We start from the raw sequence: 14,827 nt of genomic DNA on the forward strand, positions 1-14,827 counted from the left end.
GTAAAGAGGGATGGGTGGTCAAATGTTCTGTAGTGACAGTGTGGTAAGATAAGTGATTTAATAATTAAAGCCAACTCTCATTATCTAATATCCTATTCCCAGTGTGCTGAAATTCAGGCATTTTCCTCGACTCCAAAGGAAGTTCTGATCACTTTACATCATGACAGGAAAGGACAAGTACAAAAATGAAAGCTGAGTCTTGGTGGATGGGTAGGAAATTCAGGTTGGGTTGAGGGTGGGGAGAAGATTTCAGGGAGATGGAAAACAATGTAACTTCTAAAGGATCAATTTTTATTGTACATTTACAAATCCATAACTTAACTAACATCATACCTTTTTAGAGGTAAAGCACCATTTAAAAAATGTCAAGATAATATTTTTTGGCACTCTCACTGGACAGGTCAAATGATCTGTATAGTTACCTGGGGCAAATTAGAGGTCATTCATTCAGCCTAGAAAGTCTTAATGTTGTTACCACGCAGGTGTCTGAACTGGAAGACAAAGGCTGATGGGTGTGATGGGTGACTTTGTCCCTCTTGGGGTTGCATTTCCTTGATGGCCCTGGTAATAGGTTTGTGCTAGATTTTTGAAAGTGTAAAATGGGCTAAGATTCTATATAGTTCCTGAAAAAAGACCTATTTCAAAGTTTTGAAAATTGATATGTTTAAACTGTTATTATACATTTTGAACATTATATTGTATGGTCATTAATAGATCTGAAAATAACTTTTAAAAAAATCAAATTAGGGCCAGGGATTTAGCTCAGTGGTGCCTTGCCTGCCTCGGAAGCTCAAGGTCCCGACTTTGATCCCTGGTACCCCCCACCAAAAAATACAAAAAACCCCCAAATTAGAGGTTTTTCTTTTCAAATCACACTGCTTATATCATAATTATAATTTAAAAATAGTACCAAAATGGGTAGGAATTAGGATTTAATATTTAGGGCACAATCTGGTAAATACACAGAGATAAACTGGTGGGCTGTATGTGCCAATGAATACCCTTGGTTCTGACCCCTTTTTTGTGGGAGGGTCCCCTGTAGGTGCAGCCTGCATTGTATTCAGGGACTTGTCACTCTAAAAGATGCAAAGATAGGACTCATGGACAGGCTTGTCCATCCCCCGGGGTTACTAGAGCTTGGCAGGTTACCCTGGCATAAGTCTCCTGCACAACCAAAGGTGCATTTCTGGTGTTCAAGTCCTTCACCGTGATGAGCAAACACAATCTGGAAAATTTTAATTGTAGAAAAGTCCATCAGTTATCCTGTGTTTATCACAGTACTAAATTTGAAAAGAAAATCTTTAGCAGGGGGATGATGCACACCTGTAGTCCTAGCAATCAGTAGGCTGAGGCAGGAGGATTGCTGTGAGTTTGAGGCCAGCCTGTTCTCCACAGTGAGCTCAAGGCCATCTGAACTACATAGTTAGACTCTGTCTCAAAAAAAAAATTCTTTAAATTCAAAAGCATGGAGGGCCGGGGATTTAGCTCAGCAGTTCCGGTGTCCACCTTGCAAGCGCAAGGTCCTGAGTTTGATCTCTGGTACCAAAATAAAAACAAAACAAATTCAAAACAAATTCAACTGCCAAAGGATGGCAGTTGTGGAAAGGTAACAGTAACTTTATCAGAAGAGTCTGTTACCATCTCAGAATAAAAGGACATGTGTAAAGACTTTTGGAATGAGAAAGATTCCTATATTGATTTGTGCACTGCTACTATTATAAACAAAAACAATTCCTCCAGCAAATGTGTTTTTGTTGAGGTCAGAGGAAGATGGTGTATGGTAACATGAAAGGATGATAAGACACTAAGTACTGAGAATATTAAGGTAAACTGGCTTGTAGCTGCTAGATTTCCATTCCGAAATGAAGCTTAGTGTTAACATCCAAACAGGAAGGGGCAGAGCATGCTAACTAGCACAAAGGCAAGGGTCCTCTTAGAGAGGCAGTCTGGTCTCTCCCTTCTTGCTCTGAGATTGAAGTGCCTAACAGCAACTTTTTATGTGCTAGTAGAAGAAGTAAAAATAAAGCTGGACTATGGCACATTACTGAGCAAGTATTTTCTTTCTACCTGCCACAAAGTGTTTAAAAATGCAACATAACTTCTATAAAGAGCTAACACTTGCTAGTTGCAATAAAGTATAATAGTAATTATAAGCATTAAGTAAAAATAAGTATTTATTGTCTAAAATGTTGAGCCAACATTTTCCAGGGCCATTTCTCTACATACAAAAATGGGGAGACATATTAGAAAACTTTAAAATAAGCTTGTAGTTTTAGAGTTTTAAAGGAAAAAAAACACTTTAGGAGAATCAGAAATAAAGATAAAATGAGATTAACAGCTGCATAACTCCCTATCTGGTAACAGGAGGAAAAAGTTGAAATCTGAAATATAAAATACCAAAGAGTGACACTCAGACATAATGAGAGGAAGAAGTAAACAAATATTACTAGTACAGAGCAGGATTTATTTTTTTAACAATTTAAACATATAAGCAAAACTGAGTAAGAAAATAAAGAGAGAACATGATAAAGGGCATCTCTCTCAAACATCATTGGCCATGATTCTTCAAAATGTATGGTCAACAGAGAGAAAACTGAAAAGTTTGTACAGCATTATTTAAAGGATGATCCCTGTTGTAATTCTCTTTGGAGCAGGGTGTACCATTTTCTACTCATGTTTCAGGTTTTATTTTTGTTTGTTTTTTGCAGTGCTGGAGATTAAACACAGGGTCTCACCCATGCTAGGCAAGTGCTCTACAACTGAGCCACATCTCCAGATCCAGGTTTTATTTTTAAAGACTTTTTGCAATAATATTCTCTCCGGATTAAAAATAGGGGAAACAGGGCTGGGGATTTAGCTCAGTGGTTTTGCCACCTGCTGCGCAAGCGCAAGGACCTGAGTTCGGTCCCCGGTACCAAAAAAAAAAAAAAAAAAAATAGGGGAAACAAAACTCTATCAAAAGTCAGAAACAAAAATAAAACTCAGGATGGGAAGGAGGAGATAAAAATTACATTCACTTTTCCAAATGAGTTTTAACCATAAAGAATGGGCTTTGCCTTACTTTTTTTGTCAGATATCTGAAATCAATTAAGTATGATTTCTACATATTGTTTACAGAAAAAGTAAGTAACAGTGTAAGCTGTTCTTAGAAGGGAACAACACAGAAACAACAAAGAAAACCAGAAGAGAACCCCAGAATCCTGTTTGGATGGATGCATACCACCAACACCAAAAGCTTCCTCTATCAAATGTTACTCTAAGCTGACAACTTTCTAATGACTTATAGAGCACAAGAGTCAGTTAGAATGTGAAGGCTGGATCTGAACAGTAAAGACCAAGAATGGAGTGAGTGGTATTTACATAGGAGAGGCAGATAGAATGTGCATAGCACCAGATTTTTCAAGTAAGCAAGTTCAGCCCCAACCTAATTGAACTGAAGTTTTTAAACTCTTTCCATTATTTGTCAGAGTAAAAAAGCTGTGGAATGTTTTAGTTTGGTGCAACTCAATAATGGCATGAATTCAAAAGGTAGTTTTTCTGCAGATAAACCAATTCTAAGCCTCAGGGCTCCAAGTTATTTCCAGTGTAAGCATCGTGGACTCAGCTGACTTTACACTCCAATTTGGGACCATCATTTTTTTCTTCTTTAAAATTGGCTAGAGACCTCTTTGATAAATGGCAGTCTGTGCAAATGCACACATGTATTGAATACATATAGTAAATAATTCTAACGGCAAGGGATGCTTTTTCCTTATCAGAAATTACCCAAAGAAACTGATACTGGAAATGATGTGACTAAAACATATTTTCAAAATCAATTTAACACTCCCGGTGTTTAAACATTCAATTTATTTTCTGACTCCTGGATTATTTCTGCCTTTTAGATTCCACAAACTTCAGATTCTGAAGCTTGTTGAAAAAGCTAAATTCCTCAATATGGGAAATTCTACCTGGCTGTACTTTTAGAGGGTTATGATTTTTCTACTTTCAAAAAAATACTTTGAATATTTATATATACTATTAACAGAATACCCCAGTAATCGTTTCAGATAAATATTTTATAGTATACTTTGTATCATGCTCAACATTTTAGATAGTAAAATAAGGATGAAATTTGGAATAGAGTCAACTGTCATATTTCCAATGTACTCTCAAGGAGAGTATTAAAATTTAAATTGCTATTTGGATTGTGAGCTGTTTTCCCTGTGTACTGTAGGTATCTATTAGCAACAGAGGAGAATATGGAGCTGTTGTACAGTGAACCTCTGGCTCGCCTTCCACAAGGCTCAGTGAGCCCAGAGGGGAAGCACACACCGCCCTCACCATGACTCTGCCATCAGGTGGAGGGGTGCTAACATGCAATCCTAGGGTGATGGCGACACTAGCACTGACACTTTAAAATTCATTCTCCCAAGTAATAAAAAATATATATATATAGATGTACATAGAGAGATCTATAGAGATCTGTAGCTGTACTAATTACTTTGAATAGCAGCAGACAAGGAAAATAAACACTTGCTTGTGTCATAAGTTTAAATTCATTTTAAGTTTGCTATATTAATTTTAAAAATTAAAAAAATATCAACTTACTATAAACAATTTAAAATATGTATAATACAATTTCATGGTCAAAACATTTGAAGAGTCTATGAAAACAGGAGATACTTTGATCTTACATTGCTGTTTTGGTTCCACACATGGTTTTTATGTCTCTTTCAAGAGAAACCATAAAACGTTTGTCTTATTTTATGGCAATCAATTCTGTTTAGGATTTCCTCATCACAAAAATACTTAATTACTTATTATAGGGGAGTCAAAGAAAAAAGAAATGGGAAACAAAGTGGCTCCTTCCCTATTTGTTACTACTCTCTTCAGAAAACATTCTGTACATAAGCTGTCTGAACCTTCCAAATCATTTACAAATGCATTCTTAAAATTTGAAGAAAAAAGTTTAGCATCTAAAAGTGTTATTTTATACAGTGACTATACAATATACACACACACATCTTAAAGATAAGGTTCTCCAAAGGTTTTTCGACATTCCATCACCCCCGTGCTTGGTGGTCTGTCACAGTTGTGCGTACTCTTGACTTGACTAGGTGTGAGACGATCATATGCCATCTTGTATTCCTTGTCAAATGCATCTGCAAAAATTGATAAAGAAATACAAGCATAAAGAAGTTTAAGTCTGATGCAGACAATCAAGTTTCTAAATAACTACAGAACCACAAAATTAGGGGTCAAGAAGAAATCTTCAGGATATTTCTGCCATTCAAAGGACCACTAATTTCAAGGTTAGAAGGGTGGCCTTAGACTTTGCAGTATTTTAGAGCTAGACTATACAGGCCAATTTTTTCTTGGTTTTTTTGGTACCAGGGATTGAACTCGGGATCTTGCGCTTGCGAGGCAGGCGGCAGAATCAGAGCTAAATCCCTGGCACTTATACAGGACAATTTTAATTCTACCAAAACTACCAAATATCATGCAGCCTTTTTGTACCTTGTTTTTCATACTCAAATTTACCTGTATTTTCTTTACTTTTATGGTTTAATATTTTACATTTAAATTTTTGCTCCAATTGGAATTTATGTGTCCTACACTTTCTATTATGGGATAACGTTGGGAAAATACCCAAATATCTTTTTTTTGTTGTTGTTTTGTTTTGTTTTTGGTACTGGGGATCGAACTCAGGTCCTTGCACTTGTGCAGCAGGCGGCGAAACCACTAAGCTAAATCTCCATCCCCCAAATATCTTTTGACATCATCAAATAATGGTATTTTCTCTTTCACATGGAAATAGATGAGGCTAATAAGCTGAGGCTTTTATTAAGGATATCATACCAAGACCTCTATGCTTCCTTTTCAGAAGATAATTCACATGCAACAAAAAAAGACCACAGGTTTGTAAATTTTTGTTAAAAGTTCTGTGTAGAAATCATGCTAATTGACCACTTATTTTTAAATACATACTGGAGAAAACTTTGACCCTTAGGGATCAAAGTGAGGTATGAATTCGGTTTAAATGTCACTAGGCTTTAGGGAGATGACAGATATTAGAGTGTCTTCTCCCCCTGAAAAGGTGCCACAGTAGTGCCAATGAAGGCTGCTTTGACAGCAAATGCATGAGCAAATAAGCATCTCCAATTTAGAGGTCCAGAAACATGAAACCCCTCTGGCAAATATCTGTGTGTGCTCTGGGTGTGTATTGGGCAGACAACAAAGGAATGATAAAAATGATCTGAGTTCTCTTCCTTGGTATCTTCTGTTTCATTATATTTAAAAAGCCTAGCTCAAAGAATAATGTTTCTGACTTTGGCAATTTCCAGCATCTTCCCCCTAAGTGGCTAGAATGATCATTCCAACATTCTTCAACAGTCTGCTTTTCCTAACTGATTTTATCACGTTTTATTCCTATAGATGTCTGGGTCTATCTCTAGATTCTATCCCTGTCCTACTGATTTTTCTAGCGCTGCTTGCGCTACCTCACTCTGTTGTAGTTACAGTAGCTTCTACAGGGGCAAATCCCACTAATCTTTATGTAGTATTTCCTGACTAGTCCTTTTTTTTGGTCAGGGACAACTCATATACCATACAATTCATTAATTTTTAATGTAAAATTCAGTATATTTTATATATTCATAGTATTGTACAACCATCACCATGATCTAATTAAAGAACATTTCATCTCACCAAAAAGAAACTTGATAGCAGTTAGAAATCATTCTCTATTCATCCCTCTTCCTAGCTCTTAGCAACCACTAATCTTTCTATCAGCACAGATTTGCCTACTCTGGAAATTTCATATAAATGCAATCATACAACATATGGTCTTATGTCTAGCTTCTTTCACTAAGCATGTTCTCACAGTTAACTCATGTTGTAGCATGTATCAGTACTTCATTCCTTTATAACTGGTAGTATTCCATTGTATAAATATGCCACTTTTATTTATCCATTCATTAGGTGATGCATATTTAAATTTTTTCTACTTTTTGGCTAATATAAATAATGTTGGTATGAACAATGATGTAGAGGTCTCTGTAAGAACATGTGTTTTTACTTCTCTTAGTTACATATGCAGGAATGGAATTGCTGGGTCATAGAGTAGCTCTGTTTATTTAACATTCTGAAGAGATACAAAATTGTTTCCACTGACTATATCATTTTACATTCATACCAGCTGGTCCCAATTTCTCATTTCAATTCCTTTATTTTGTTTTACTACATATTTTTGATTCCTGCCCATCCCTACCAGATTACTTTTCCAGTTGAACATTGGAAACATTTGTCAAATTTCTTTCTTCTTTTTTTTCTCTCTCTCCCGCTTCCTTTCCTCCTCTCCTCTCTTTCCTTCCTTCCTTCCTTCCTTCCTTTCTTCCTTCCTAGACAAGGTCTTGCTATGTAGTTCAGGCTGCTCACTTTGGCAGCAAATATACTAAAAAATAAGAAACTTGCTGGGCATGATGGTGCATGCCTGTAATCCCAGAACTCGGGAAGCTGAGGCAGGAGGATTGTCACGAGTTTGAGATCCATTCCCTTGTCCCTTTCTATCCATCCTTTATCATTTTCTTTGTACTTTGCCTTACTCAAATGAGAGATGCCATATGTTATTTAAGGTTATGTGTCTGGTTTATTTCACTCAACATTATATTTTCCAGATGGATCCAATTTTTTACAAATATCTCAGATGTCATTGTTTATAGCCAAGTAGTATTCCATTATATATAGTTGCCACATATTCTTTATCCAATCGTCTGTTGATGGGTATACAGGCTGCTTTCAGGATTTAGCTATTATGAATTGTGCTGCTATAACCACTGGTATGCATGTATCACTGTAGTATGATGACTTAAACTCTTTGGGGAAGATACCTAGCAGGGGGATAGCTGGGTCAGATGGAATTTCTAATTTCAGTTCATTGAGAAATCTTCATACTGATTTTCATAATGGTTGTACTAGTTTGCAATCCCACCAATAGTGAAGGAGGGTTCCTTTTTCACCACAGTAAGGCCATTGTAGTATAAGCCAATTTCCCACTCCTATCTCATATATGAGCAAATTTATTTTCTAACCAAATTAGTTTCTTTGTCCATAAAATATTTAAAATATTATACTGATCTAATAATTTCATTCTATTAAGATGCTTACCATTTCACTCACACACTCCTTTGCCATCAAATTCTACACTCTATCCCTTGGTAGGAAGGCTGACCATTTCCAGGGGTACAAGATGCTTGTGGCTAGATGGCCCCTGATAAACCTGTGGGATACCCAGCTAGGGATAGCTACTATGTTTAGCCTTCTGGTTCATTTACTCGTTGCTGCTCTCTCACAGCATGCCCCTCAGTGAGCTGCTGGCAAGCAGACTCAGGAGAGACCCTCTGCTTTCACCCAAGCCCATGTGGTCTCTCTGAGGCACTTGTAAGAGCACTTATGTCTGCTATTCACCATTACGACTCTGATCTGCTAGTAAATGCATGGGGCACTTCAAATGCCAAACGAAGCAATGATGCTGAAAAATTAACCTGTTTTTCTTAAAACCAGTGTACAATCACCTAATAGAAGTGTTGTCCACCACATATGCTAGTGAGTGGGCTTATGTAGGGCTCCTAAGTCAGATATCACTCATCAGATGTATCAGTTACCTTTTTCCTCAACCTGTTCACAAAATTATAAATTCTCAAACAGAATGCCAAAACTCTACTGTGTATTTCAATGGCTAACAGCCATTTTAATAAAGTCTACCACTGATTTTCTTCTTTTTGCCTATCAGAGGTTATTTCTACTTTTTCTTAGAACTTGTAAGTAGAAATCTAAAAGAGGTCAAGCTAACTTGATGCAGTAGTGTACACCTGTAGTTCCAACTATTTGGGAGGCTGAGGCAGATGGACCACTTAAGCCCAAGAGTTCAAGACCAGCCTGTGAAACATAGCAAACCTCTGTCTCAAAATGACAACAACAAAAAAGAGGCTAAGCACATTAACTGGCAGAAGGAGCTGACCAACAAAAGTCTGGGAATTCCTATAATTTAGCTGCCTTATATTCATTCTGAGAAAGCTCAATGTTATTAGTGATATAACACATTGTTTAAAGCATGGGATTGAAAATTAAGACTCCAAGACTCCTTGATTAAAATACAGCTCTTTATTTACTGTACAACCAGAGATTAAGTTACTTAATCTTTCAGACTCGCAGTATCCTCTATAATATAAAAAAATACTAGACCCCATGCTCATAGGATTTGCAGGAGAATTATATGTAATAATAAATGTAAAAGGCTTGCTACTGTGTGAAGCACTAAAAATACTAATTTTTATTATTTATCATTATTACTACTACCATGATCAAAAGCATCAAAGTATCTTTTACATTAGATTAAAAAACTAAATAATTTTTGTGGTAAACTAATATAATTTAATATTAGTACAATAAACCTAATGATATAAAACACTTTAAAAACTACACTATGCTATACAAATATCATACATTATTTATTATGCTGAGTTACCTATATCAATATTTTCTCTTCCCAGTGCCACAAGTGAAAGAAACAGTATTTCTCTGTATAAACTCCTGGGGGGAAAAGGCATAGAGAAAATATTAGTATCCACATAGTTTATATGTTCTGTATAAGAAGTTTTGTAACACAAGCATGAAACATTCTAAAAAGAACTAAGCAAACAAGATGCACCTGCTTACAGGAACACTAAGTTCATTTAAGAGAATGACTTACCTTTGTCTTTTAAAATGTGGACATTTACTCAGTGTCTCTAAAATCTGACTCATTGGTCCATAAACATCATTCATTTTAATGCTTTTTACCATACTTTTCAATAGTTCCTGGTTAAATGAGTTATCATTTTTTTGCAATAAATGCACCATTGGATACTTCTGAGCTGTAAAAGAAGAAAAGAGCAGATGAATGAAATGGTCTATGTAAAAAGAAGAAAAATTAAACAGCATTGACAGCTGTTAAAGTTACAGAGCAATAAAAATAAATTAAAGACAATAGATAAAGAAATAGAAATCTATGATTGAAAAAAGCAAAAAAGGAAAAAGACAAAAGATGACAAAAATAGGCCTAAAGCTTTCTGTGACCGCAAATACACAGTAATCAAAAATATTTTCCCTTAATACACCCCCTGAAGGAAACTCTACATTAGCAGCCATGGATGTAAACAAATAAAAAATAAGTAAAAAGAAACTGGGACAAGCAATGTGCTGAAAGCTGAACTGTACAAAACATAAGCCCTCCAGCATGAAAACATGACTCAAGAACAAAAACAAAACAAAGCCACCAAAAAAAAAAAAATTGATCTCCACAGAAGGTAGCACTAAAAAAGTAAAACTTAACACTCACTCTCAAACAAAAGAGTACGATTTTGACCTGTAAGAAAAAAGTAGTATAGGGAAATACAAGTCAGATATATATATATATATATATAATTTTAGGCTATTTAAAGCAAGTCGAGATTACTCTTGCAATGAATGAATGAAGTTAGCATTCTATGACAACACTTACTGTGGGCATTCCAGAGGATGTACAGAGGCTGCCCTGGATCCTGATGTAATTTCATATTGTCCCATAACATTTGTATTAAAACATATTTGCTATCTTCAGACATACAGTGGCGGGGAATCTATGTTATAGAACAAAACATTAATTAATGATCCTTACATGATTTTTGTGAATATTTTAAAAAACCTTTATAATTGTCTAGAAGGATATACGTGTGAAGGAGAGCAAAGAGAACAGAAAATGACTCATGTGTATGCTTCTGACATCTACTAAAGAAAGATGGGCTAAGTTGAGAACCCAATGATCTCTAAAGGAGTAGATTTAACACAATACTTGAAATGAGTGAAAAGGGATTCCATAAAGGGCTCTTCTTGTCCCTGATCATGAAACAGAGCCCACAGAAAGATGCATTCAAGAGGGCTGGGGATTTAGCTCAGTGGTTCCGCCACCTGCCTTGCAAGTGCAAGGACCCGAGAGTTTGATCCCTAGTACCAAAAACAAAAACAAAGATGGATTCAAGAACTGAAGCCAGGGGGGCTGGGGATTTTGCTCAGTGGTTCCACCGCCTGCCTCACAAGTGCAAGGTCCCAAGTTGGATCCATGGTACCCCCCCCCCCTCAAAGAACTGAAGCCAGGACACTGTGCATGCTAAGCAAGCGCTTTACCACTTAGCTGTATCCTCAGTCCAAGGAGTCCCATTCTTTATCAGCCCAAGACCCTTGCCCAGATAACTATGACCGAGTTACGTTTTTGTCATCCATTTAAGATGTACTGAAAATCAAAAGTACCTGCACAGTCACAGACATGAAGTACAAGAAGAGAGAAAGCAAAGTTCCTGAACTTAGAAACTGTACTTTAATGGTGGTGACAGCATATAAAAGACACATAAGGAGGGTGGTGCTGTAGCTCAGTGGAAGAGCACTTGCCTTGCATGAGTGGAATCCTGGGGTTGATCCCTAGCACCACAAATATAAATAAAGAAGAAAATGTACACATAACAAACTAATTAACTGGATGCTAATCAACAATTCAGAGTGAGAGAATAAAGAGACTGGTACTACATGCTTGCAGAATGAACTACATTCATCCTCCTAAAAGCATCAGTCTTATGTTTTGAAGGTTGGAATAAGGTTGAGGTTAATGCACAAAGCCTTCTCATAAGAGTCACTTCCAGTTTATTCCTGAAGTGGTAACAAAAATACAAGAATGTTTTCTGTAAAGTTTAGAGGGCAGCTCAAAAACATGACTATGTTACAGTTAAACTAGAATAAAAAAATTATTGGGGCCACTGTACCACTGCCCCAGAGTACCAAAGAGGTGAGCCGTGTGGGCACCAGCACTCCCCACTTCTGTCTGTGCCGAGCCATTACCTGGATCCACACTGCAGAGTTGCAGGGGTCATAAAGGACATGTTCTGAGCTTGAGAAGATAGAGTAGAAGTGAACAACAGAAAGAGGGCCTCTCTGAGGCCCGTTGATGAAAATTAAAGCTCACTGGAAAAGTGAAGAAAATCTCTGCAATAAAGGGACATCAGACCACCTTAGTTGGGGGAGCAGCAGTTTGGACCAAAGCAGCACAGCTGCAAGCAGATCCCAGCCAGGGCTCCACCCTGACCCCAGAGGCTGGGGCACACTGGCCTAAGCCAAGGGCCACCTGGAGAAGAGCTGCACAGGCACACAAGCAACAGCCAGAGGTTCGCCCCAATACCATCAGTAAGTGCGTGAGACCCTAGCCAGAAGCTTACACAACAGGAAGTGAGGTGAACAGCCCCCAGCCAAAGGCCCTCCCAGAAAACAGCTACACAGGGGCCCTAGCCAGTGGAACATCTAGATACTATCCCAAGTGTGCACAGGCCCCAGCCAGAAGCCCACCTAGACAACAGGTCAGCTCAGGGATCCAGAAGGCCACCTTTCTGAACCCAGGTATTAGTGTACTGGTGAGCAGCAGAGAAAAGGCAGCTCTGTGGCTTGCTGAGAATTGAAGACCACTGGGGGAGCAAAAAGTTGCTTCAACAAAGGCACTGCAGGCTGCACCTGTTGAAATGAGAGACATGTAAACAAGTCTCAAAACCAGACTTCCAGATCACCTAAGGCAACCCCAAAGGGAAATGAGATGGAACAATCTGACACTCAACTACCTGGACTCCCTGAACTGGCAACAAAAGAGGATCTGGAAAAAATGAAATCAGAAATAATTTCTCAGATAACAGCAGAGATTGTGCCCATAGTACAAGACATGATTAATAAATCTAGAGGACACAGATAAAAAAAATAGAGGAGCTAAGGAACATGATGGAATCCCAATACAGGAAACAAATGGAATCCATAAAACAGTTGCAAACAGATTTCCAGGAGATTAAAAACTCCATTGAAAGTTTACACAGGAGAATGAGCCAATGTGAGGACAGAATTTCAGATATAGAAGATAAGATTGCAATTAGTGACCAGGAAAAGAAAAAATTCTTTAAAATAGTAAGGGGCCATGAGAAATCAATCCAACAGCTGCTAGATGATGCAAAGATGAATAATGTAAGACTGATCAGAGTAAATGAAGAAACAGGAGAGAGTGCAGAGGACATAAAAAAACTGTTCACAGAAGTAATGGCAGAAAACTTCCCAAGCAGGGGAAAACAACTTGACATACAGATAAGGGAGGCATACAGGACTCCAACTAGCCATGATTAAAAAAAACTCTACACATAGGCATATAATAGTTAGGATTCCAGAAATCCAACTGAAGAATAAAATTCTACAAGCTGTGAGAGAAAAGAAACAAATCACATACAAAGGAAAGCCCATCAGACTCACAGCAGACTTCTCAACACAAACCCTCAAGGCAAGAAGAGCTTGGAGTGGTGAATTTCAAGCCCTAAAGGAAAACAACCCAGACTGATGTACCCTGCAAAACTATCTTTCAAAATGGATGGAGAAATAAGATACTTTCACAACAAAGAGCACCTTAGGAACTTCAAGAATACCAAACCAGCACTCCAAAAAATTTTAGACAATTCCCTAGGAAAAGACAATGAGGATCACAACCTAGGAAGCCCAGCAGAATGAATCTGTTGGGTGAAACAAGAAATTAAACACAAAGGGGGAGAATCCAGCAAAAACAAAACGTCATGACAATGATAAGTCATTCTGTATCGGTTATAACCATCAATGTTAATGGTCTCAATTCACCAATCAAAAGAAATAGAATGGCAGAATGGGTCAAGAAGCAAGATCCAACAATATGTTGCATACAAGAAACACACTTAATTCAAAAAGAAACTCATAGACTGAAAGTTAAAGGGTGGAAAATAATACTTCATGCGACAGGAACCGGAAAAAAAAAGCAGGAGTAGTTATCCTCTTTATCAAGTGGATTTCAACCCAAAATCTGAAACATTTCTGGTCCCAAGAATTTCAGATAAGGGACAGTCAACTTGTATGTACAAATCTATTGTGAACATGTGTTTTCATTTCTCTTAAGTAAAAACTTAGAACAGAACTGTTGGTTCTTAACAATAAGACAAGAAATTTCTATATTGTTTTCCAAAATGGTTTTATCATTTTACATTCACATTAGCAGTATTAGAAGGTTCTAACTGGTTCACACCTAAGCTGACATTTGTTCTTTTAAAACTTTTAACTTAATCTCCCTAATGAGTGTATAATACAATCTTGTTATTGTACTGCTTAGTATTTTTCTGATTCTATTGTTGCATACCTTTCCTTGTGCTGTACTGGCTATTTATCATCTTCTTGTGTCTATTTTAATTGGGTTGTCTATTAATGACCTGTAAGAGTTCTTTATATATTCTGCTCATAGGTTATATGTATTATAAATATGTTCTGGTTAAGGACTACTTTTCATTTTCTTAACAATGTCTTTTAAAGTTCTAAATTTTGATGGCATCTCATTTATCAATTTTTTTCTTTTATACATCATGTTTTTTGTGTCCTAGGAAATTCTTGCCTACCCTGAATTCATGAACATTTTCCCTTATAATTTCTTCTTAAAGTTTTATAGTTTTAGTCTTTCATATTTAGGTTCATAGATCCTTTCAAGTTATTTTTATGTACGGAAATAAAGGGTTGAGGTTAATTTTTTATATACGGATACCAGAGGTTCTAGTACCATTTGTTGAAAACATTATCTTTTCCTCTGCTCTTGAGTTGAGTTTATGTTCTATACAATGTTAATGTTAATGTTAAATCTTTCAAAAATCAGTAGACTATGTGTGGTTCTATTTCTAGATTGTTTTATTCCATTGATCTTTCCTTACGCCAACATTGCCTTGATTACTGCAGCTTTAGAGGAAGT

General features: G+C 36.9%; 1 protein-coding gene across 11 annotated transcripts in view; it reads right to left on the reverse strand.

Annotated features, from left to right (window-relative positions):
* Positions 1-2,443: 2,443 nt before the first annotated feature.
* The window catches only part of Dennd4a (DENN domain containing 4A), a 141,165-nt gene continuing 128,781 nt past the window's right edge, over positions 2,444-14,827 (reverse strand). For 8 of the 11 annotated variants that reach the window (XM_087199085.1, XM_087199083.1, XM_021237050.2 and 5 more), the window contains 5 exons: positions 10,523-10,640; positions 10,361-10,387; positions 9,734-9,896; positions 9,509-9,573; positions 2,444-5,144 (listed from right to left, as the gene is read on the reverse strand). In XM_087199085.1, the coding sequence (XP_087055211.1) occupies positions 5,008-5,144; positions 9,509-9,573; positions 9,734-9,896; positions 10,361-10,387; positions 10,523-10,640 (510 nt within the window). In that variant the 3' untranslated portion in view covers positions 2,444-5,007. The remainder of the gene's footprint in view (positions 5,145-9,508; positions 9,574-9,733; positions 9,897-10,360; positions 10,388-10,522; positions 10,641-14,827) is intronic. The other 3 variants (XM_087199084.1, XM_087199082.1, XM_087199081.1) reach the window with 1 other exon arrangement.

The sequence above is a fragment of the Heterocephalus glaber genome, unplaced genomic scaffold (genome assembly GCF_053883595.1).
Source record: "Heterocephalus glaber isolate CG9 unplaced genomic scaffold, H.glaber_assembly_v1.0 deba00001689, whole genome shotgun sequence".
Lineage (NCBI taxonomy): Eukaryota > Metazoa > Chordata > Mammalia > Rodentia > Bathyergidae > Heterocephalus > Heterocephalus glaber.